Genomic DNA, 22,806 nt, shown 5'->3' with positions numbered 1-22,806 from the left:
ACTTTCTGTCAAAGACGCATTGTGCAGAAGGGGATATCGAGGACGTACGGACGCTTTGACAACAGAATGATTTAGTTGTCATCTCCATCATAAATATTTATTTATAAATGAATGTTATATGACACCATTCCTCATTCTTTGAAACGACCTCTTACGCATACTTCTTCGTCCAAATGGACGTTGACATATGCAAGTAAATTGGAGTTTTCTAACATCGGCCTTATTCACCAAAGCTATAAATTAGGACGTTGACATTAAAGGTCTGCCTATTAATCATGCAGTTTCATATGTAACTGACAGAAGCATCAAATCAACAATAATAATTACAAGATGGAAATCTTGCTTATGGATATTGATAATCAATATTTTACATTGTCAACCAATTACTTCATCTAAGTTTTAGTATCTGGACGATGAAATTTGTTAATAGGAAAAAGTGTTACATTTGGACATTCTTCATTGTATATTTCCATCAATCTGAAATTTAACACTGGTCCAGTAAGGTACTCAATTACCCATATAATATAATTCAATGTTAAACATGTGCAGAAGTGAAATAAATCTATTGGATCCTACAGGATATGCACATCACTTTAAAGAAAGAAGTGGCATTGTATTTATCCTGACTCAAGGTTTAGGAAAATGCAAAAGATTTACCAGTTAAGGTTTGACTTGTCAATGAGTTAACAGACAAAACCCAAACCTATTATACTAATCTCATTAATAAAAGAAATTTCAACAAGAAGGGACTGAACTTGAAAAAGTCACCCTTTTCAAAGTGAAATACTAGTCCTCAGTTTATTTCTGCACCCCTTCTTTACAAACAAGAATAGCCAAATATTCCCTCTGCAAGGTTTATCAGGAGGATCTTTATTCACAGCTGCTGATCAAGATATGAATCTCTGTCAGACTTCTGCCCCGCACCAAGGTAATCTGTAACACCTTCAGAAACTCCGCTAACCCAATTGTTCAGCCACGACGTGCTTCGTGTCAACCAACCATCTTGAGCGGGTGAGTCTGCTTCAGCAATACTCTTCCTCTCTTCTTCCAACAACAAATCGAGCAACCTCTTCGACATGTATTCCTTCACTGCTTCCGCACCTTGGATTACAACTTCCATTGGGGGGATGACTAAGGGGTTCTGATCCAAATTAAGCTTTGTCAACTTGTCTAGACGGCCAAATGTATCGGGCAATGCATGTATCTGGTTGTTACTAAGATCAAGTTCCCTAAGGCTGATCAGATCGCCAAATGTTGCAGGAAGCTCTTGCAGATCATTAAAGTTGCTACTAAGATTCAATATTTCAAGATTTGTTAACTTCCCAATGGCCTCTGGAAGTCTGTGAAGTTCATTGAAATGGGCATCCAAAAGGCGCAATGATATCATCTCGCAGATAGATGTGGGAAGATAGCGTAGTTTATTGAGGTGGATCCATAGTTTCTCTAGATCCTGCAACTCATATCCTATATTAGTTGGCAAATAAGCTAGTTCATTATAACTTGCATCCAGCTCAACCAACGACCTGAAGTTAGTGTAAAGCTACAATGAGTCACTCTAGCAACTATGTCAAAAGATTTTTCATACAAAAAAGCTTTGTTGAGTAATACCTGCATTTTGAGATGCTATCTGGCAAGGACTTGAGCTTGTTACTCGATACGTCCACAATCTTTAGTTTTGGGAAAAGTCCAATGGAATCAGGCAGTGAAATAAGATTGTTGGACGACAGTCTAAGTTCCTCTAGACATTCTAACCCTGCTATGGCATCTGGAATAGCCTGTAGAAAGACCAAAAAGATTCAAGATGTTTAGTGTGTTTTGAGCAACAACCAAGCCACAAAGTGGTTCCTGAGTTGAAAGTAATGCATAAATAATAAGAAGAAAGTGTCTTATCTCAGGAACTATGTAAACTACTGGCATTGAGAAGAAAACAAAACTGTTTGACCAGTATATTAAATAGCCTCTTGAACAATGTGTATTTACTAGTGATATTCTTTTGGGAAATTACCACGACACACTGACAAACTTGGTTTTTACACAATCACTAAAGTATGAGTTTTGCCATCCTTTCATCAATTTTCTTTCCGTTTTATCCAACTCAACCACATAGATCATGCAAGCTGGTCCTGCAAGGGCAGACTCTAATGTTAATTAAAACGCCATTAGGTTGCGTGACACCAAAATATGACCAAATTAGATGCAAATAAATCATCCTTGTAATTGTATTCAACACTTTCATCGAGTGATTCTTTCTCCTATTTCTTTAGTTTGTCGCATGATGCTATTATGCCTCAAGGAGAAGCTTTCTAAGATAAGTTAATGGGATCTCTCTTTATCCAATCTCTATTGAAATGTTGCCTGTGATCACGGAATTGATGCCTACGTGCTTAGTCAAAGCTTTGTTTTAGCTGTGAGAGGATTGTCTTTCATTCGTTATCATGCTCTGATCTACATTTTCTTGTCTATGCAATGAGTTGTACATAAATGTTCCAACTTGAAAAAGTGTGTTAGAGGTATTAGAATTATTAGTCATATGATAATCCGGGATAAAAATCTTACTCCAAGTCAGTAAGTCATACCTAGATGGTCCTACTCTACGTTAGCATACCATTTAGTGCTCAAAGACCTTAGGCTAGAGGATTGATCTCTCGAGTCAGGTTGACACATTGGCACCTCTATAAGCCGACCTCGTGGGCCAGGTCGGCATGTTAACACATCTATGGGCCAACCTCTTCAACAATGACACCTTTATGAGTCGACCTCATGGACCAAGTTGGCACATTGGCACTCTACGAGTCAACCTCTCGTGTTAGGTCGACAAGTGAAATGAAGAGCTCTCTAATCAAAACGGTCTCTCAAGCTCTCCGTTCACCTTAGTTCTTGAGCTCTTTGCTCACTCAACTTACAAGGTCATATTCGTGGTCCATCTCTTCTCTAGAATCAGCAGTGCCCATGCAGTTATTGACCACTAGCAAGCGTAGCCTATGCTCTTACAAGATTCCTCCACGATCGTCATTTCTAACTAGTAATTCACATTAATGGAAGCTGCCACTATTAAATGATCATTAAGCTGAGATTGGTAGCTGAAACGATCAGAGATTCTGACCACAATCTCCATGCGCATTTCTTAATCTCCTGCCCATAATTAACCAAGTGTGGGCTTCCTAATTTCCATTGTCCACTAGACCTTTACAACTTAAGCATTGAGGGAACCCCATTAGAAAAAACTTTCGGCACCCTCAAACAAGGTTGTGCAAGTCAGATTACACTTTTCGTCCTTAGCCACCATGGCGACTGATCCCTACATCATCCTCTCAACTTTAACATTCACTTATTGGCAACTTTCAGCAACATCATTTTTTTTGTGCTGTGGAAACATATTAAATTGAGTCAAGATGTTGAAATTGGAACCACAAGAAGAGCCAATTCGGGGATGTCAATCAATGCAACCAACTCACACCCAACAATCTGGGGACAAAGGTGGGGCCCATCAGTTTGGCTTAGTTGATCACCCACTGCCGCAGAGGAAGTCCTCAAGAGAAGTACTACTCAGAATCCTCCCAAACCATAGAAATCCGAGCTAGAGAACTTGGATCTCAATATCAACCTCAAGGAGTTATAGCTAAATGTATTCATGGGTGTCGTACCTACCTAAACGACCAAAAAGATCCATATGACAAGCTCCGAGAAGCCATGGACTACTTTTCAGGAACAATTCTAGTTGAAGAGTTACGAACTAATTTCAAGCCACTACAAGTAGGTGAGTACATCGGCACAACTAATTCTGAGGACCACTTGTGCAGATTCATAAATGTCCCCCTCCTGCATCAATACATGAACACAGTGAACTCTCTAGTCTTCCTGACAGCCCTAGTCGGATATGATCAACTCAATAATGGTTCAACATGTTGAATCCTGACACAATCCAATCCAAATGAGGATTCGGTACCGTAAAAAGAATATGTCTATCATCCCGAGTTCATTTAAGAAATCTTAAACAAATCCAAGAGAAGTGTCAAGACCTTGAAAACAAAGTATCTAAATTAAACCTGGCCCTACAAAACTTAACCATCATATACACTAAAAATCGCCCTTTAACGAAACAAGAGGTCAGAGAGCTTGTTACAACAATTGCAGAACAACCACACCTTATAGAGAAGGAAGCCCTAAAGTTAACTGAGGATCTTAACAAAAAGCTAGAACGTGTGGAGAAACTTCTCCATAAGTTAGAAAGGTGGACAAGCTCATGAGTGAAAGCTACTCTATAACTAATGGCACGCTCTCATACAAGGAAGTCGTTCAAGGCACAGAACAAATAGAATCTCCTGCTATAGGATTCGCTAGGCCTAGCGAATTCCAAGGACCCACTTCAGGAAATTCTGCTATTATTAAGCAAAATAATACTCAACTTCAACTACTTGTGCAGATTGCTGAAAGTTTGAAAGATATTCAAGCAGATCTCAAGATTGTTCTTGAACAAACAAGAAAAGGAGTAGCAACTTCAAATTCAACTATCCCTGACGAGCTTATTAATAAGCTAAAAGGTTTGTCCTTAGGTGTAACTGAAAAACCTAAGGAAAAGAAGGGGCAGCTGCGAGGTTTTCGCGATCCTTACAAAATCCTTAAAGAGGAACAATCTAAACTCAAAAAATAAATGGCAAGAGTAGTCACTGGGCAGCAACCTACAACAGTTGTAACACCATTGTACAATGATCAAATCAGAGAATACCGAAGAAACCAGAGAAGGATTTATAATACTCAGCAAGCTGCAAGAAGAATTGGAAGACGACTAACTGGAGAGCAACACAAGCACATCGGGTATACTATATCATTCACGAAGGGACGATGCCCATCATCGGGTATACGTCCATAGATCAGAAGAACCACTTCTGGTAACGGATGGAAATCAACAAGACAGGATATTCATCCAAGAAGAAAGTTTCAACCAACTCCAACGAAGCAGAATGCAATATATACACCTAGGTGTACTTCAGGTACGCATACAAATACTACACAGGCAAGAAGTCAGGAATAACCTGAGCTCTACTTGGGTTTGTAAGTTTGTAATCAAGTCAGTAAGCAAGTTTGGTTTACAAGTTAATAGAATCTGTGAGTTCATCTCTCTCCTTATTTCTATTAATATATCACACCCTTTCACTACGCTGTTACTTCTTGAATCTTTATCTCATTCTAGTATCGTTTCTGTTTTAAGTTATACTACCTTATTCAAGTTGTAGTATAACTTAAAACAGAAACGATACCAGAATGAGATAAAGTTTCAAGAAGTAACAGCATAGTGAAAGGGTGTGATATATTAATAGAAATAAGGAGAGAGATGAACTCACATATTCTATTAACTTGCAAACCAAACTTGCTTACTGACTTGCTTACAAACTTACAAACCCAAGTAGAGCTCAGGTTATTCCTGACTTCTGCTTCTGCAAGGGTGTGAAGTTGCTCTTTTATAGAGGAAAAGCAATGTCGGGTGCACATAAGGGCCCCATCGTCACATGCTTATGCCTTCTAAGATAAGAGCAAATCTCCTTAGCAGATTGCCTTTACAGTTAGCGAATCTTATCGTGATCAATTATTGAGGTTGAGTCACGAGGATTGCTTTTACAGTTGGCAACTCTTATCATGTAGTACAACTTTATCACTAAGGTTATTTTATATTGGGTCCACCATGCTTATTCTACAGTATGAAGTGCGTCATTCTGTGGGTTGAATCTTTAATCAGCCCTTTTGTTGCTTCTAACTGTTCATCTATTTGTTTTGTTGCAGGATACCAGTCTTGCCAATAACTATCTTTTGTGCTTCTTTTCTTACATTCTTGTAATTTGTATGCATGAAGGTGTTGAAACTGTTGTACTGCGAAAATGGCTTGCTTTGAGGCCTGCTTCTGGAGTTGCATAAGTTGTTCTTTGATATCATCATATTCATCAAGGGGGATTCCTTGCCGCATTCGCTGATGTAGGTAGAGCAGGAGGCTTGAGCTTCCATGCTAGGCCTTTCCTTTACTTCTTGTATAGTCATGGCTGCCAGGTCCAGTTTGACTAGCATCTCCTGCTCCGGCCATTCTGCAAAAATGAGGGAATTTATTAATCGTAAAAGGGTATCAGCGAGTTGATTATCCTTTCCATCAATGTGCTCAAAGTCAATATTTATGCACGTTCCTGTAATATAATCTGTGAATGCCAACCATCTAACCCTTGAAGATTTATTTGTGGAGGCTTTTTCCAAAAAAATTGATGATTGCTTGGCAATCAGTCCGGATAATTATCTCTCTTTTGTCTAAGAAGTAAATTTTTAAGACTTCTAGGAAGTTCATTACTACATGTATTTCTGCATCAATAGTAAATTTTGGTGGATTGTATTTGCCGCTAGCTTATGCACATTTTTTCCGTACTTTTGGGGTCGTATTTTTCCGGCTTCCACTTACAAATCCCTCCCCATCCGTCCATACAACCATCTGCTTCAAGTATTATAAAACACTCTTTTGGTGGCACCTCCAAATCTGGTAGATTGAGAACAATTTCCTTGATTTTTTAACTAAAGCCCAATCCTATTTGTTCATGCGCTTGTCGCCTGTTTGGGCTTGTTTTGGCATGTAGTGGGCTAAGCAGTCGACCCAGGTCTGGGATATAATTTCTTGCATAGTTTAGAAGTCCCAACCAAGATCTCATTCCTTTTGTAGAGCACAATTCCTTTTCTTTGAAATCCGCAATTTTTGAAATAATATGGGGTTGAAGCTTAATTTTTCCTTCTCCTAGAATTGTTCCAAGCATTATTTTTAGGTGCTCCGCATGTTCTTGATAGCTCTGAGAAAAAACAAGGATGTCATCAGTATATACTGTGATAAAATTTTCCGTTCCTTGAAAACAATTATCCATTTTCCGCTGAAAAATGGCTAGAGCGTTCTTCAGTCCGAATGGCATTACGAGTCATTCGTATAATCCTTTTGGAACCCAAAAGGTCGTCCATTCAATTTATTCTGGATGCATTGCTACTTGATAGAAGCCACTCTTGAGATCAAATTTAGAGTAACATTACTATTACTCACTTTTCTTAGGATTGTATTGATCCCAGGCAAACTATATTGATCCTTATGGGTAAGGTCGTTGAGGCGCTTATAATTGAAAACCATGCGCTCTTTTCCTTTAACTTCCTTTCCAGTTTTTTGATCAATAGTTGTGCCAGATTTAACGATGATTGCAGTAGTTCGATGGTGACTTTTACTTGGGCGAATGACACCAATATTTAACAGGGCTCTGATGTGCTTTGTAAAAGACTCCTTTTGTTATGGGCTCTAAGGTGAAGTATTCATTCTAATCTTCAATCATTCTGATTATGATTATCATGTCAAGCATGGTGAATGCATTGCTCAAATTATATTTGAAAAAAAGAGTCTTTTACAAAGCATATCAGAGCCTTGTTAAATATTGGTGTCATTCACCCAAGTAAAAGTCACCATCGAACTACTGCAATCATCGTTAAATCTGGCACAACTATTGATCCAAAAACTGGAAAGGAAGTTAAAGGAAAAGAGCGCATGGTTTTCAATTATAAGCGCCTCAACGACCTTACCCATAAGGATCAATATAGTTTGCCTGGGATCAATACAATCCTAAGAAAAGTGAGTAATAGTAAAGTTTACTCCAAATTTAATCTCAAGAGTGACTTCCATCAAGTAACAATGCATCTAGAATCAATTGAATGGACGGCCTTTTGGGTTCCAGAAGGATTATACGAATGGCTCGTAATGTCATTCGGATTGAAGAACGCTCCAGCCATTTTTCAGCGGAAAATAGATAATTGTTTTCAATGAACGGAAAATTTTATCAGAGTATATATTGATGACATCCTTGTTTTTTCTCAGAGCTATCAAGAACATGCGGAACACCTAAAAATAATACTTGGTATATGCCAGAAGAATGGGTTTATCTTAAGCCTTACTAAAATGAAGATAGCAGTTACGGAAATTGAATTCCTTGGAGCAATTCTAGGAGAAGGAAAAATTAAGCTTCAACCCCATATTATTTCAAAAATTGCGGATTTCAAAGAAAAGGAATTGTGCTCTACAAAAGGAATGAGATCTTGGTTGGGACTTCTAAACTATGCAAGAAATTATATCCCAGATCTGGGCCGACTGCTTAACCCACTATATGCCAAAACAAGCCCAACAGACGATAAGCACATGAACAAACAGGATTGGGCTTTAGTTAAAAAATCAAGGAAATTGTTCTCAATCTACCAGATTTGGAGGTGCCACTAGAAGAGTGTTTTATGATACTTGAAGCAGATGGTTGTATGGACGGATGGGGAGGGATTTGTAAGTGGAAGCCGCAAAAATACGACCCTAGAAGTACGGAAAAAATATGTGCATACGCTAGCGGCAAATACAATCCACCAAAATCCACTATTGATGCAGTAATGAACTACCAAGAAACCTTAAAAATTTACTTCTTAAACAAAAGAGAGATAATTATCCGGACTGATTGCCAAGCAATCATCAATTTTTTTGGAAAAACCTCCACAAATAAACCTTCAAGGGTTAGATGATTGGCATTCACATATTATATTACAGGAACGGGCATAAATATTGGCTTTGAGGACATTGATGGAAAGGATAATCAACTCGCTGATACCCTTTCACGATTAATAAATTCCCTCATTTTTGCAGAATGGCCGGAGCCGGAGATGCTAGTCAAACTGGACCTGGCAGCCATGGCTATACAAGAAGTAAAGGAAAGGCCCAGCAAGGAAGCTCAACAGCAGATAATCAATATACTTTCGACATGGATAGACTCGATGAAAGGTACCAAAGCCTCCTGCTCTACCTACACCAGCGAATGCGGCAAGGAATCCCCCTTGATGAATATGATGATATCAAAGAACAACTTATGCAACTCCAAAAGCAGGCCTCAAAGCAAACTATTTTCGCAGTACAACAGCTTCGACACCTTCATGCATACAAATTACAAGAATGTAAGAAAAGAAGCACAAAAGATAGTTATTGGCAAGACTGGTATCCTGCAACAAAACAAATAGATGACCAGTTAGAAGCAGCAAAAGGGCTGATCAAAGATTCAGCCCACAGAATTGGCGCACTTCATATGTAGAATAAGCATGGTGGACCCAATGTAAAATAACCTTAGTGATAAAGTTGTACCACATGATAAAAGTTAAAGCAATCCTCGTGACTCAACCTCAATAGTTGAGCACGATAAGATTTGCTATCTGTAAAAGTAATTCTCGTGACTCAACCTTAATAATTGAGCACGATAAGATTCGCTAGCTGTAAAGGCAATCTGCTAAGGAGATTTGCTCTTATCTTAGAAGGCATAAGCATGTGATGATGGGGCCCTTATGTGCACCCGACATTGTTTTTCCTCTATAAAAGAGCAACTTCACACACTTGCAGAAGCAGAAGTCAGGAATAACCTGAGCTCTACTTGGGTTTGTAAGTTTGTAAGCAAGTCAGTAAGCAAGTTTGGTTTGCAAGTTAATAGAATCTGTGAGTTCATCTCTCTCCTTATTTCTATTAATATATCACACCCTTTCACTATGCTGTTCTTGAAACTTTATCTAATTCTGGTATCGTTTATGTTTCAAGTTATACTACCTTATTCAAGTTTTAATCTACCCTATCCTATTCTGGTATCTTATGCAACTTTGCCAATAACAAGAAATATCATAAGACCGTCCTTAGCTTATTCAACTTAAAACAACATGGATAGGAGTCACTTCAGGAAGACACCGAGGCAGTTCGGGAGGTACCTTCCGTTATTCCTGAGATGCTAACAAATGCATTCCTCTAGGGCCTCTAGGAGGGGAGTTGTTTCGCTCTCAAGTGAAAAGGCCTTAACAATGTGGCAGAAGGTGATTCGCTCGCCCCTAGTGCCCCTTGCGCCCCCTCCCCCCTGCCAACCCGTCCCTAGGCTAACATAAAGGAGGTAAATCACGGGTGCCTACTAGCCATTAGTGCAATGAAAAGGCCTTAACAAGCTCTTAGGACAAGTTGAGAAATACATAATCAAGCAAGCTGAGTTCCGACCTATGACTGCCCTATTTGGTTTCTTGAGGCATGCAATTCAATCCCTAGGTGAGATTAGTTTATTACTTTCATTTGGGGAGAACCCTAAGCGGAGAACCAGGATGGTTTCTTTTACTATCATGGATGCTCCTTCACCTTACGTCATCTTAAGGCGCCCCACTCTAAGCGTTTTCATTGCAATGGCTTCACCCTAACACCAAAGATCAAATTTCCAATACCTGAAAGTGTATGTAAAAATGATCAAAGACAATGTAAAAACGGCCCATACCATGGGCGAATTTGTGTGATCAAAGAGAAATGCAGGTCAGGAGGTGCACATCCTATAAGAGGCAGCCCTGACAGTAACCACTAAGGATGAGCATGAGCTAGTTCAACTCGTCCTAGGATGACTAGAGGTCACCAGAATCACCGCCAATTTGAACATTGACCTTAAAGAAGATTTGATAGCATGCCTTACCAGAAGTGGGAATATATTTGTCTAGTTATCTCAGGACTTAATAAGAATCTACCCTTAGGTCTCTTAGGTCATGAAAGGATAAGGTGATTCAAACCGAGATGGAAAAGCTATTGAAAGCTTGGCACACAAGGGAGATTCACTTCCGAATGACCTAACTTTCCAATATAGTGCTAATGCCCATAGCTTTGGCAAGTGGTGAATGTCCATGGATTTCTATGACCTCAACATGTTTTGTCCCAAAGATTGTTACTCACTCCCGAGGATAGATCAGCTCATGGATTTCAGTGCTGACCATGAACTCATTTGTATGATCGATGCCTATCAAGGTATCACCAAATCCCTTTAGCAAAGGCCGACCAAGATATGGTGAGAACTTTTTACCATGTTGCAATGCCCTTTGGGCTTAAGAATGCAAAGGCAACCTACTAGAGACTTCGGATAAGATTTTCAACCCTCATATCAACAGAAATGTCAAAGTACATGATGACATATTGGTGAGGACAATCAAGGCAACCAACCTTGTCTAGCCTCGAGGAGACATTTGAAATGGCTAGAAGGTATGACCACAAACTCAACCCAATCAAATGTGTGTTGGAGGTCAAGAGCAAGAAGTTCCTCAGCTATATTGTTACAAAAAAGAGGATTGATTGAAGTCAATCTTGAAAAAGTCCAAGTCGTTTAGGATATAAGTTCTCCTATGACTCTCTCATGTAGCGTCTAGCAGATCATAGCTCTATTCAAATTTATCTCTAGGTCAACTGACCAAACTCTTCCTTTCTTTAAAGTCTTGAGCAAAACAACTCACTTTAACTTGAGACAAAAAGTGGCCTTCACCGACCTCAAGAAATACCAACCTCCCATCTCTGTTTAAGTATATTTTAGGAGAGCAATTCTAGATATACGTCTCAGCTTTATAAGGTGTTGTCATCTCAGTTCTTTGACAAGAGGGCTCAGTGCAAAAGCCCATATATTACGTTAGACACCTTCTCACAGGAGTCAAGCTAAGATAAGTGGGCAATGAAGCTCAGCAAATATGACATCTTATGCCAACCCCGATCTACTATAAAGGCCCAAGCTTTGGCCAACTTCTGGCCGAAGCAGCTGGTCAAAAAGAAGAGCTTTGGAGAGTATTCGTTAATGGATCTTCCACAGGGAAAGAAAGTAGAGTAGGGGTGGTGTTAGTCTTGCCCCAAGGGGATGAGTTGAAGTTGGTCATCCAATTGAGCTTCTACGTTTCTGACAATGAGACATGAGGCTTAGGGGCATGGGGTTTACACGAGTAGTGGTGCATTCAAGCATCCAATTGGTCACTCGACAGGTCAACAGCTCAAATGAAGCATGAAATGACAAGTTCAAAAAGTATGCAAGTTTATGAAAGAGCTAAGGAGGACTTCAGCGAGATCCTTAAGAAGATACCTTGGGAAGAGAACATTAAAGTCGATGAGCTTGCAAAGATAGATAACTCACTGGCATGTGGATAGGTTAAGAAGTCATTGCACACCTTGAGCTTGCACTGCAAATTAACCCTCGACCTCCACAAGTAGACCTAATTGGAGAATAGACATTTTGGCATACCTTTAATTTGGGCAAACTCCATAATATAGACCTCAAGGTATGGAGAATTAAGAGGAGGGGGCACTCAAATTCACCCTCATCAATGGAGTTCTTTACATGAGATCTTTTTTCTAACCTCTCCTTTAGTGCTTAGGGCGGTCTAATTGTAGTGGGGACCACCTTAGGCAGCAGGGTACTCACCCAAAAAAAGCTTTTTTGGTAGACTACTTCTGACCCACAATGGATGGGGAAGTCATTCAAATAGCAAAGACCTACCAAGTTGTGAGAAGCACAACCATATGCAGTATCAACTAGATTATGAAGGTTGTAGTAAAAGCTTGCACTTTTGACAAATGAGGAATAAATGTTGTTGGACCGTTCCATTTAGGTCCAACCCAAAGGAAATTTTTGATAATAGATGTTGACTATTTCTCCAAATGGGTCAAAGCTAAAGATGAAACAATTTGCCTTAGTGTTCACCCAAAGACTTTGGGGGCAACTTATTGTAATCTCTTCCCAACCCCAGTGGTTCGCCTAAAATTCATGGGATCAAGCTTCCCCCAATGCATCAATGATTAGCCTAAAAGCTCTAAGGTCAACTTACAATAGTGTTCCCCAACCTTAGTGATTTGCCTAGAACTTGCAAGATAAGAACACCCTTTAAACTTAGAGGTTCGCCTAAAGACTCTAGGGTTAACTTATGGTCCCCATCCTCAATGTCTAGTGTAAAGGTTGCGTAATTAGGTGCCCGTAGCTTCAATGGTTCGCCTAAGGCCTAAGGTCAACTTACGATAGTCATTCCTCTACCTCAATGGTTTGTATAAAAGTCACAAGCAAGGAAACAAATATTGTTTCGTGCCGGGCGGCACAGACGGTTTTTACCGTTCCGCCGCCCGGCCGAAACCGGCACAGGGTGAGATAATGTTTCAGACGCGTGATACGCGCGCATCAGTCCACGCGCGATCGATTAATTGCGACGGAAAGGAAGAAATCGATTCCACGTGCGATCGATTAAACGAGACAGAAGGAATCGAATCGATTCCTTCTGTCGTGGGATCGATTACAGAAGGAATCAATTCCTTCTGTAGTCGATCGCGCGACAGAAGGAATCGATTCGATTTCCTTCTGTAGTCGATCGCGCGACAAAAGGAATCGATTCGATTCCTTTTGTCGCGGTTAATCGATCATCGTAAAAAAAAAAATCTATAAAAGGCACCTGAGATCGCCACTGATCAGCAGTCGAGGCGAGTAGCAGCAGCGAGGCGACAGCGGACGAGGCGAGGCGATAGCGGCAGTGGCGAACTCTTGAAGGTATGATTTTACCAAATCTTCGGCATGCCCATCTCGAACACGTCGCAGGTGGCGACGGAGGAGTCGCCGGACGCCTCCGGCGGCGCCGCAGGCGTCCAGCGATGCGTTCGACACCCACCGGAGGCTGCGATCCGCCGCGAGCATGCGGAGCCGCGTGCCCTAACTTAAAAAAAAAATTAGATTTTAATTTTATTAATTTAAATAATTCCTAAGGAAGTGTGGTATTACAAACAGGCTTTTATAAACCCTAATTAAATTATCCCAATAAAATATGTTAAAAAAATAATTAAAATTAAAATTTTAATTAATATTCTGAAAAATTCTTTTTTAACATTTTAAATTGTATTTAAAATTTTTAAAAAATTATAATAAATCTGATTTAAATTTTAATAATTTTTTATTATTTTAAATTTCATTTAAAAATTCGAAAAAATTATAAAAATTCAGATAAAAATTATAAAAATCAGATTATATATTCTAATATTTTTTTAGTATTTTAAGTTTCATTTAAAAATTCAAAAAAATTATAACAATTCAGATAAAAAATTATAAAAATTTAGATTATATATTCTAATATTTTTTTATTATTTTAAATTCCATTTTAAAATTCAAAAAAAATTATAAAAATTCTTATATACATTCTAATAATTTTTTATTATTTTAAATTTCATTTAAAAATATTCTTAAAAAATTTTAAAAAATCTAATAAGTTAAATTAACATTCTGATATTTTTATTATTTTATATTTTTTACAAATAATAATTAATAATTAATTTGTATAATTATTATATATAAAATAATATTTTTATGTTAATTTATATATTTATTATAGATAATATTTTTTAATCTTAGAATTAATTTAAAATTTAAATCCACGAATACTAACATATTTAATTTTGTGCAATTCTGATCAATCTAAATTGAGAAAGATGAATTACTATTTTTAGGAGATTGTTTCAAATTTCAGAAGTTGTTGTTTATAGTTTATATACTTAATTTGTAATTTTACAATGATAAATACATTTTTGACATTATAAAATGACGATCATTATCTAGAAATGTATATTATCCTTACTTTTTGTATAATGCATAGGTAATGGCACCAAAACAATAATCTCATGATCCAGCTTGGAGACACGCACGTCGATTAGAAAATCGATTCCATTGGCAATGTTTGCATTGCGATATGATTGGACGCGGCGGCGGGGTCACACGCCTAAAACAACATCTTGCTGGTGGATATCCGGATGTTTCTAATTGTCCAAAAGTTTCTCAAGAAGTTCGTCGTGCAATGAAAGAGGAACTTGATGGCAAAAAAGCATTAAAGTATAAACAACAACGAGAACGTGAACTTGTTGATAGTCGAAGCTCTAAAGAACTAATCTATGATAAAATGGAAGGTCGTGGTGAAGTTCCAAATGACGAAGACTTTTTACCAGCTCTCAATGCCTCTCGAACTCAATATGACTATGAACAAAATATGCAACATAGAAGTGGCTCTGGTGCTAGTGGAAGTGGCTCAACTACTGCATCAACATTAGGAAAGAGTGCAAGTGTTCGTATTACTTCAACACAAGGTGGTATTGGTCGTTTTTTTTCTTCTATGGGACGAAGACGTGCAGTTGATATTGCTGATATTGATCCACTAGCATTTCCAGACCAAGCTAACAAACAGACTAGGATTGATGATGCATATTCAAAAGAGAAGAAGAAATCAATCGGTAAAAGTATTGCTAAATTTTTTTCATTTTAATCATATTCCCCCTAATGTAGCAAACAACACATACTACCGTAGCATGATGTCCAACATCCAAAAATCTGGTCCTGGTATTCAACCTCCGACTGCATATGAAATTACCGGTTCATATTTAGATGAACAAGTGGAGGAGATCAAGACTTGGATCCTATCATGCAAGAAACAATGGAGCTTATATGGGTTACGTTGATGTGTGATGGCTGGACAGGACCTACACGGATGAGCATCATCAACTTTCTACTATACTGCAATAGAAAGGTGATATTTCATAAATATATTGATGCAACTACAGACTATAATGATGCACCCTACATATTTCGTTTGATGGATAGTGTAGTTCACGAGATAGGTACAGATAATGGTGCCAACTTTAAAAGGGCTGGAGAGATATTGGAGCAAAGGTATCAGACATTATTTTGGACACCATGCGCAGCACACAGTATCGATTTGATGATGGCAGATATCGGTAAGCTCGATATAGTGAAGAAGGTAGTGAAAAAAGGTCAATCTTTAACAAAATTCATCTATAATCATCATTGGGTTCATGGATTAATGAGGAAATTTATTGATAGGGAGATTCTACGACCAGGAGAGACTAGATTTGCCACTCACTTTCTACTGTTAAAATCGTTGAATCAGAAAAAAGTCGGATTAAAGGTCATGTTCTCTTCTGAGGATTGGGAAGCCTCTCGATATTCTAACACGACTGAAGGTAAGGAGGTGCAAAAAAATTATTATTTCTGTCAGATTTTGGAACTATATCGCAGATATTCTTATAGCAGTAGAATCATTGTACGTTGTTCTATGTAAAGTTGATATGGACAAGAAGCCACAAATGGGCAACGTTTACCAACTAATTCATGAAGCAAAAGAGAAAATTAAGAGGCGTCTACAATCACCGACCAAGTATTAACATTACATTGATATAATCACTACAAGATGGGATGATCAAATGGGAAAACCTATTCATTTGGCCGGTACATATTTTTTAATGATAACGAATTTTTAATATTGTTATTAATAATTATATATGTTTAATTATTATAGGCTATTATCTCAATCCGGCATATCAATATCGTTATAATCTTGGCACAAATAATGATTTATTAGTGGCCCTCAGACATGTAATATCAAGACTGCATACAAACACAGAATCAATTGCTGAGACTATTAATGAAAGTCGATTATTTCGAGAGACATATGATTCTTTTAGCGATCATATTGCAGTTTCATGCAGATATAAAATGGATGTAGATAAATATAGTAAAAATTATTACTAATTATTGTCAACAAATATAAATAATTATTTTAATTTTGTTCTTATTTATCTTACAGCTGAGTGGTGGTTACAATATGGAGGATCAGCTCCAAATTTTAAAAAGATTGCAATACGAATTCTCTCACAGACAACGTCTTCAAGCGGTTGTGAAAGAAATTGGTCAACTTTCTCCCTCATTCATACAAAAGTACGAAATCGTCTTTCTTATCGTCGCTTGGAGAAGATGGTCTACGTTCATTATAATATGCGTCTTCAACTAAGAGCAATAACAAAAGAGAATGAAGAACAGGAGTCTAGTGATGTAGACCCATTTGATATTGGATTTGTCCAAACTGAGAATGATCCAATGATGGATTGATGGAGCGCTGTTGAGGCTGAGAATCCGTTACTTGATGAAGCAGGAGACCCACCACGACCATCTCAATTTCTTACTCAACAGATTGAAAAAATACAAGCTAGAGGAGATATCTGCGAGGAAGAAGATGATGAAGCTTTTGATCAAGAATTTCGATTTTCTGGATCTCGGTCTAGGCGTTCTCAAACATCACAAACCCAACCAAAGTCTATAGATAAAGGGAAAGGCAAAGCTCCTGCAATTTTTACTAAAAAGAAAGAAAAAGGTAAACCTCCTACTTTTATGGGATGTGGTCAATTTAGAATTAAAGAAAATCCACTCGATGCAATTGATGAGCAAGAACATGATGACAATGATGAAACATCATCATCACCTTCTGACATTGTAGTCCGACGAGAAGTTCGAAATGAGGATAGTGATGTTGATAGAAGTGCAAATACTCATGAAAGTGATGACAATGGTGATGCATCTAGTGGTAAAAATTATGTCCCCCCTACTCTAGCACCAGAGCCATGGACATGTGAGATAGATTACACACATGCAACTCAAGATGATGATCATGGAGCTAGAGGTAGTACTATTCAATATCAACGTTGATATAAGGGTGACAAACAAAAGAAAGCTCATAATTATCAAGATATGCGGGAGAGTTTAGCTGAGATTGATTCTAGTCGAAGTTCATCATACTCGCAACCTTCTTATTATAACTCTGATGCATCATATGGTGATCCGTCATACAAGAGCTCGGGGACGTATGCTTATCCTTATCCTTATCCTGTGTCTGTACCTATACCCGTTCCGATTTCAGTTGTGCCAGTTCAAATCCAACATCCAGTGATGAATCGAGACACGCTGATGAACATGTGGAGAAATCAATATCAATATTGCATGTCATGGGATGCTTATTTAATCTGGTCATTGGAGAACTATGGAGTTGACCTAAGCAGAATGTCGCAAGAACCAATGCTTCCATCTGATTCACGTCACTCCTTTTGGTATTAATAAGGTAACATATTATGATGTATCAATTTTAATTCAAGTTATTCATAGATCAACTTTTTTTAAAGAAAACTATATTTAATTATTTTTTCTAACCATATTAAGTTGTTCAATAATTAAGAATTTATATAAAATTAATATACAACTTATTTTTAAATTATACACAATAAATATATTTATCTAATAATTACTATATATAAATAAAAAAATACCGAAACAGTATTGGCACGGCACGATATGATACTGAAACCATATCATTCCGGCCCGGGACCGAAACCTCGGCACGGGTCAAGATTTTAAACCTTGGTCACAAGATCGACTTCTCCCTCTTACTCTTAGTGGTTCACCTAAAGACTCTAAGATCGACCTTCGAACATCTCTTTATGGTTCACGTAAAGGATCTGAGGTTGACTTACAGTAGTCTCTCCCCAACCTTGAGGGTTTGCATAAAGGTCACAGGACCAAACTCCCCATTAGCCCAATGGTTCGCCTAAAGATTGTGGACCTAACCGGCGAACATCTCTCCCCGACCTCAATAGTGTTGATGCAATTACACCCTAAGTATGTGTATTGCATGAACTTTGATGTTTGGACCATAAGTTAAATAATTATAGTGGACTAGTGGTCTAATATGGTGTATCAAACATGTAGATGCACATAGCTTGACAAGCATATGAAAGTATTTGCAGGCCAGGGAGGTCAAATGTTGGGCATGGAAGTTCAAGAGGTCTTGGCATGATGGAAGTCCTAGTAAACCAAAGAGTTTAGACCCTAGGTGATCCTATCTGAAAACAAAAGAGATGGTGTGCTGGGCACGATGGCTAGGTTGTTGACTGGAGAAGACTTCTTACTTCATAGAGAGGCTTCCTTTCGATCCTGCGCATGTTCATATGAGCAAACAAAACATGAATGCTCAAAAACCAAGAGAGGGGGTCCCTGGCGAAGGCCCTCCGACGCTCAAATCAGTATAATTCCGAAAGGGTGAATGAAGCACAGTAGAGAATGTGCGCGCAAGAGTAAGCTTCAGATATTCAGATAATGTACCTTGCCAACGGAGAGGATCCGCTTTATATATCACCTCTTATAACCTCTGTAATCATGAGGTGGCTTAGAATGTTAGAGGTTGTTGGATAATGGAAAGTGTACAACCTAGGCAATGTCCAATAATTATCCAAGAAATCTTTCATTTACCCATATGTATACCTCTTTTGTTTATACCTCATGTTGTTGTTAAGGCCGTTGAAAGAATATGTCGCCATAAGTGGTCGGCTAATAAGAAACACAATAATCCTTGAAGAAGGTTCTAGCAAAATATTCTCTGACATGTGGTTGTTAGGATTCTTTGCTCATGTTGTCGGTTGAGTATATCTCGACCGACCTATAAAGTCGACCGTCTTTATGTCTATCCTCGTATTAAGATGTTTTGTTATGTATTGAATACTATTAGAAATCCGTTCGGAAAATAATATAATGCATTGGGTGTATTGGAAATCCATGATGGGAGACAATATAAAGCTAAGTACGATAGGCCCGACCGACATTTTGTCTGGCTGGGTTTATAAAGAGAGTCACCTTACACTGGTGCGTATAAGAGATGGGTATGGAATCATATGGACCTCTCCGGCCCCATGATCAAATGGACACGCAAGCGTATAGTCTCGTGGAAACCCGTAGGGTTGACCAGTAATAGGGTCGACTGGGTGTGTGTAGGGAGATTTATAAGAATCGGGGAGATTGACCCTTATGCTAACTAGACCTATGGCTGGTCGTTTATGAGATGGGTCGGATATTTCGACCAAACTTATAAGACTAATCTTCTTTAAACCCAATCGGACATACTATCTTTTCAGTTTAAGAGTAATGCACTAAACCCCTTATGTTCGACCGATTTAAGGGTCGGTCCACCCTCTCCTGAACGGCTTGTAATCCGGTCGAGCTGGGCAAACAACCAAGCCAGGTGAGGAATGCTCTCTTCCCACTTTGATCGTCACGTCACCTTACTTTGACCGGCACATCATCTTCTGGTCCACTCGTTACATCCCGTATCACTAACCTCCCATTCAATCAAATCGAAGAAGGTGTAGCCGACTGACTGGACCCAAGTTCTATTTTTCGTCCGTTCGCCCCTTTTACTAGAGTCGTCCAAAAAATTCTTATTTTCCTTTACGCCTTGGACACTTAGTAACATTTTTTTTAAAACTTCCTGTCAGAGACGCGTTGTGCAGAAGGGCATTGTATTTATCCTGACTCAAGGTTTAGGAAAATCCAAAAGATTTACCTGTTATAAAGTTTGACAAAAATGGCAATGTTTCCTATAAATTAAACTACTAGGGACGGTATCAGGTAGAAGGATTGGAGGATCATGCATTCTAAATCCTAATGGGCATGGAAATCAACACTCACCCATAACAAGTTAAGACCGAAGTAATAAGAATGAAGTCACTGCCATGCTCAGAATGCATATTTATTCCACAGAATTTGAGAATTATGCTAACGGGAGAGAAGGCAAACCTCTAGCAGATTGTCGGACAAGTTGAGAGAGATTAAGCCTCGCAGCTTCCCGAATGCCTCAGGTAGATACTTGAGTTGTTCGCCTGAAAGGTCCACACTCCCCAAGTCCTTCTCCGACCCTTGTCGCAGAACAGCAATCACCTTATCATTCACTTCCTTCCCCTCCTCCTGCACCATCGCAGAAACGTCCTCGGCATCATATATTTTCACCAACCTCTCCTCCGCCTCCCTCAGAAGCCTCTCATAAGATTCGTGCATCTCGTCCAGTTGAATCACGGCGCGCAGGGAGACCTTCTCCCGCTCTGCTCTGGCCCTGCACTCCTTCTCCTGCTCCGCCCGCCACAGGAGCAAATCCCCCTCCTCGGAGGACGGTGCGGCTTCGATCTCCTCGATCTGTCGGGCGAGGTCTTCGTCGATCTCAGCGACGCGGACACGGGCGGTGTCTACGGACTCGTGGTCAGGACGGTCGCCGATGGTGCGGAGCACGGAGCGGGTTTGGGCGACGTCGGCTATAGAGGCGGCCATGGAGGAGAGGAGGGCGGGGCGATGGAGGAGGGGAAGACGATCCATCAGTTCGACCTCGTCATCGCGCTGGCTCCGAGAGTGGGCAGGCGGAGTCGGCTGCTCGATGTCGTCGTGATCGTGGGGGATTTGGGCAGCCTTGAAGGAGGCCACCTTGGGAAGTCGAGACATGACGTAGGAGAGGATGGGAAAGGACTTAGGGTTGGGATCCATGGCGTCGAGTTGACGAAGAATTGGGGAACGCGAAAGACGATGAAAGAATTGAGATGTATAGAAGGAAAGTGAGACCTAGTGGTGGGATCGAGAGATGAATTGATGGCTGGCCGTTGGGCACAATAGTCAGCGTGCACATTAATTAATTATAAATTTTAACTTTAATTATATTTTATATTTTTTAAAAATTATTTTTTAACTAATAGAATATATCTCATTTAGAGGTGTCAAATGGATCACGGCAACACAGCTAGTGACCGGTCCAAAACTCATTATTCGACGGGGAGTGAAGATAAGTGGAGACCTACTTCCCCGGTCTGACAGACACCTCCCTCCATCTCTTCTCTTTGTATCAAATGACGTATGTATTTTTTTTTTCTTTTCAAATTTCATTTAATTTCTATTTAATTTTAATTTTTTAAATTAATTTTATTTAAAAATAATTCTCATACTTATATATTTTTAATTTTATTTTATTTTTAAATTAATTTAATTTATTATTTTTTATCAATACTTTATTTTTCAATTTTATTTAATTTTTATTTTTAATTAATTTAATTTATTATTTTTTTCATAATACTTATATTTTTTCAATTTATTTTCTTTTAAGTTTTGTTTTTTATTAATTTTTGTTTGTTAATCAGTTTTTTTATCAATTTTATATTTTTGAATAATTTTTTTATATGTTTATAATCTTTTATTTATTTTTTGTTTATATTTAAAACTAACAAAAATACTAACAATTAATAATGAACATATTCATAACTTAGAAACAAACATATTTTTTCAAATGAAGAGTACATGTAATAATACAAAAAAAAATATGAAAATATATAAAAATATAAATCTTAATCAATATTGTCTCCAAATTCTGCTCCCGACGCGTTTGGTGGTGGTGCACCTATTACTTCGTACAACAAATGAGCATGTGTCCTATAACGAGTGACTCATCCTTTAACTTTATACAATGAATGTTGTCACCACCAAGTTGGAATGGGTGGTACAGGATAATGAGGATGTAAGAAAACTTGTACGAAGTGATTGCCAACATGAGTAATAGCTATTTCTCGACGCTCTTGGTTTGGAACTGGAGGAGTTCTTAATGGCAAGTAAGTAAAACAACTCCCAACATTCTCACCAAATGTATGAAGTACAAGATTGTACCTTGATGTGATGACAATTTCCAAAGGCATAGCGTTCATCCAATATATTTCTAGTGTCCACGGCTAGAACCAATTCAATGAGAATAATAGATTGGTTACCAAATTTGGATCTGGATAAAGTTAATCATATAGATCCTTATTTTGTTGAATCTCTTCTACAAGCTCAAATCGTACTTGAAACCAACATTCTTCACCATACCTAATTAGTGCAGCTATTGCCTTGAATCCACAATTACCATCAGGTTGAACATCAACAGTGTGAGAAATATAACGCTGCGGAGGCACAGGTAATTTCTCAATATAAGTATCATGGATGGGTGGAACTGGAGAGTAATCATGGGGTGTTTCAGTATTGCGAACTTTCGACCCCCTTCCACGTCTTCCTCTCCCTTGAGATGTTGCAGTCGGTTGAGAGACCCTAGATCCTGAAGTGGATGCATCTCTGAAAGAAGATATGCGACGTCCACTTTGCTCATCTCTATCCGTAGGTCGACCTCTATGTTCTGTGTTGTATAAAGGGGCTCACACTGTACTTTGAGATGGATCTATCATATCAAAAAAACTTGTCTATCATATGCTCTCGCATATGTGGATCCATCTCATCTAATATCTCAACAACGTGGGATGTCCTGTTA

The 22,806-nt window shown here is 38.6% G+C and overlaps 1 protein-coding gene across 1 annotated transcript; it reads right to left on the bottom strand.

Moving 5' to 3' along the window:
- Positions 1-592: 592 nt before the first annotated feature.
- Positions 593-21,101, bottom strand: LOC122026897 (plant intracellular Ras-group-related LRR protein 3-like). The gene is made up of 3 exons (XM_042585624.1): positions 20,274-21,101; positions 1,609-1,775; positions 593-1,523 (listed from the first exon to the last, which is right to left on the bottom strand). The coding sequence occupies exons 1-3, from the start codon at positions 21,006-21,008 to the stop codon at positions 875-877; spliced, it is 1,551 nt and encodes a 516-aa protein (XP_042441558.1). The 5' UTR covers positions 21,009-21,101; the 3' UTR covers positions 593-874.
- Between the last annotated feature and the right edge of the window lie 1,705 nt (positions 21,102-22,806).

The sequence above is a fragment of the Zingiber officinale genome, chromosome 10A, assembly GCF_018446385.1.
Source record: "Zingiber officinale cultivar Zhangliang chromosome 10A, Zo_v1.1, whole genome shotgun sequence".
Classification (NCBI taxonomy): Eukaryota; Viridiplantae; Streptophyta; class Magnoliopsida; order Zingiberales; family Zingiberaceae; genus Zingiber; species Zingiber officinale.
The sequence above is the reverse complement of the archived record's forward strand: the minus strand, read 5'-3'. Positions and strand labels throughout refer to the sequence as shown.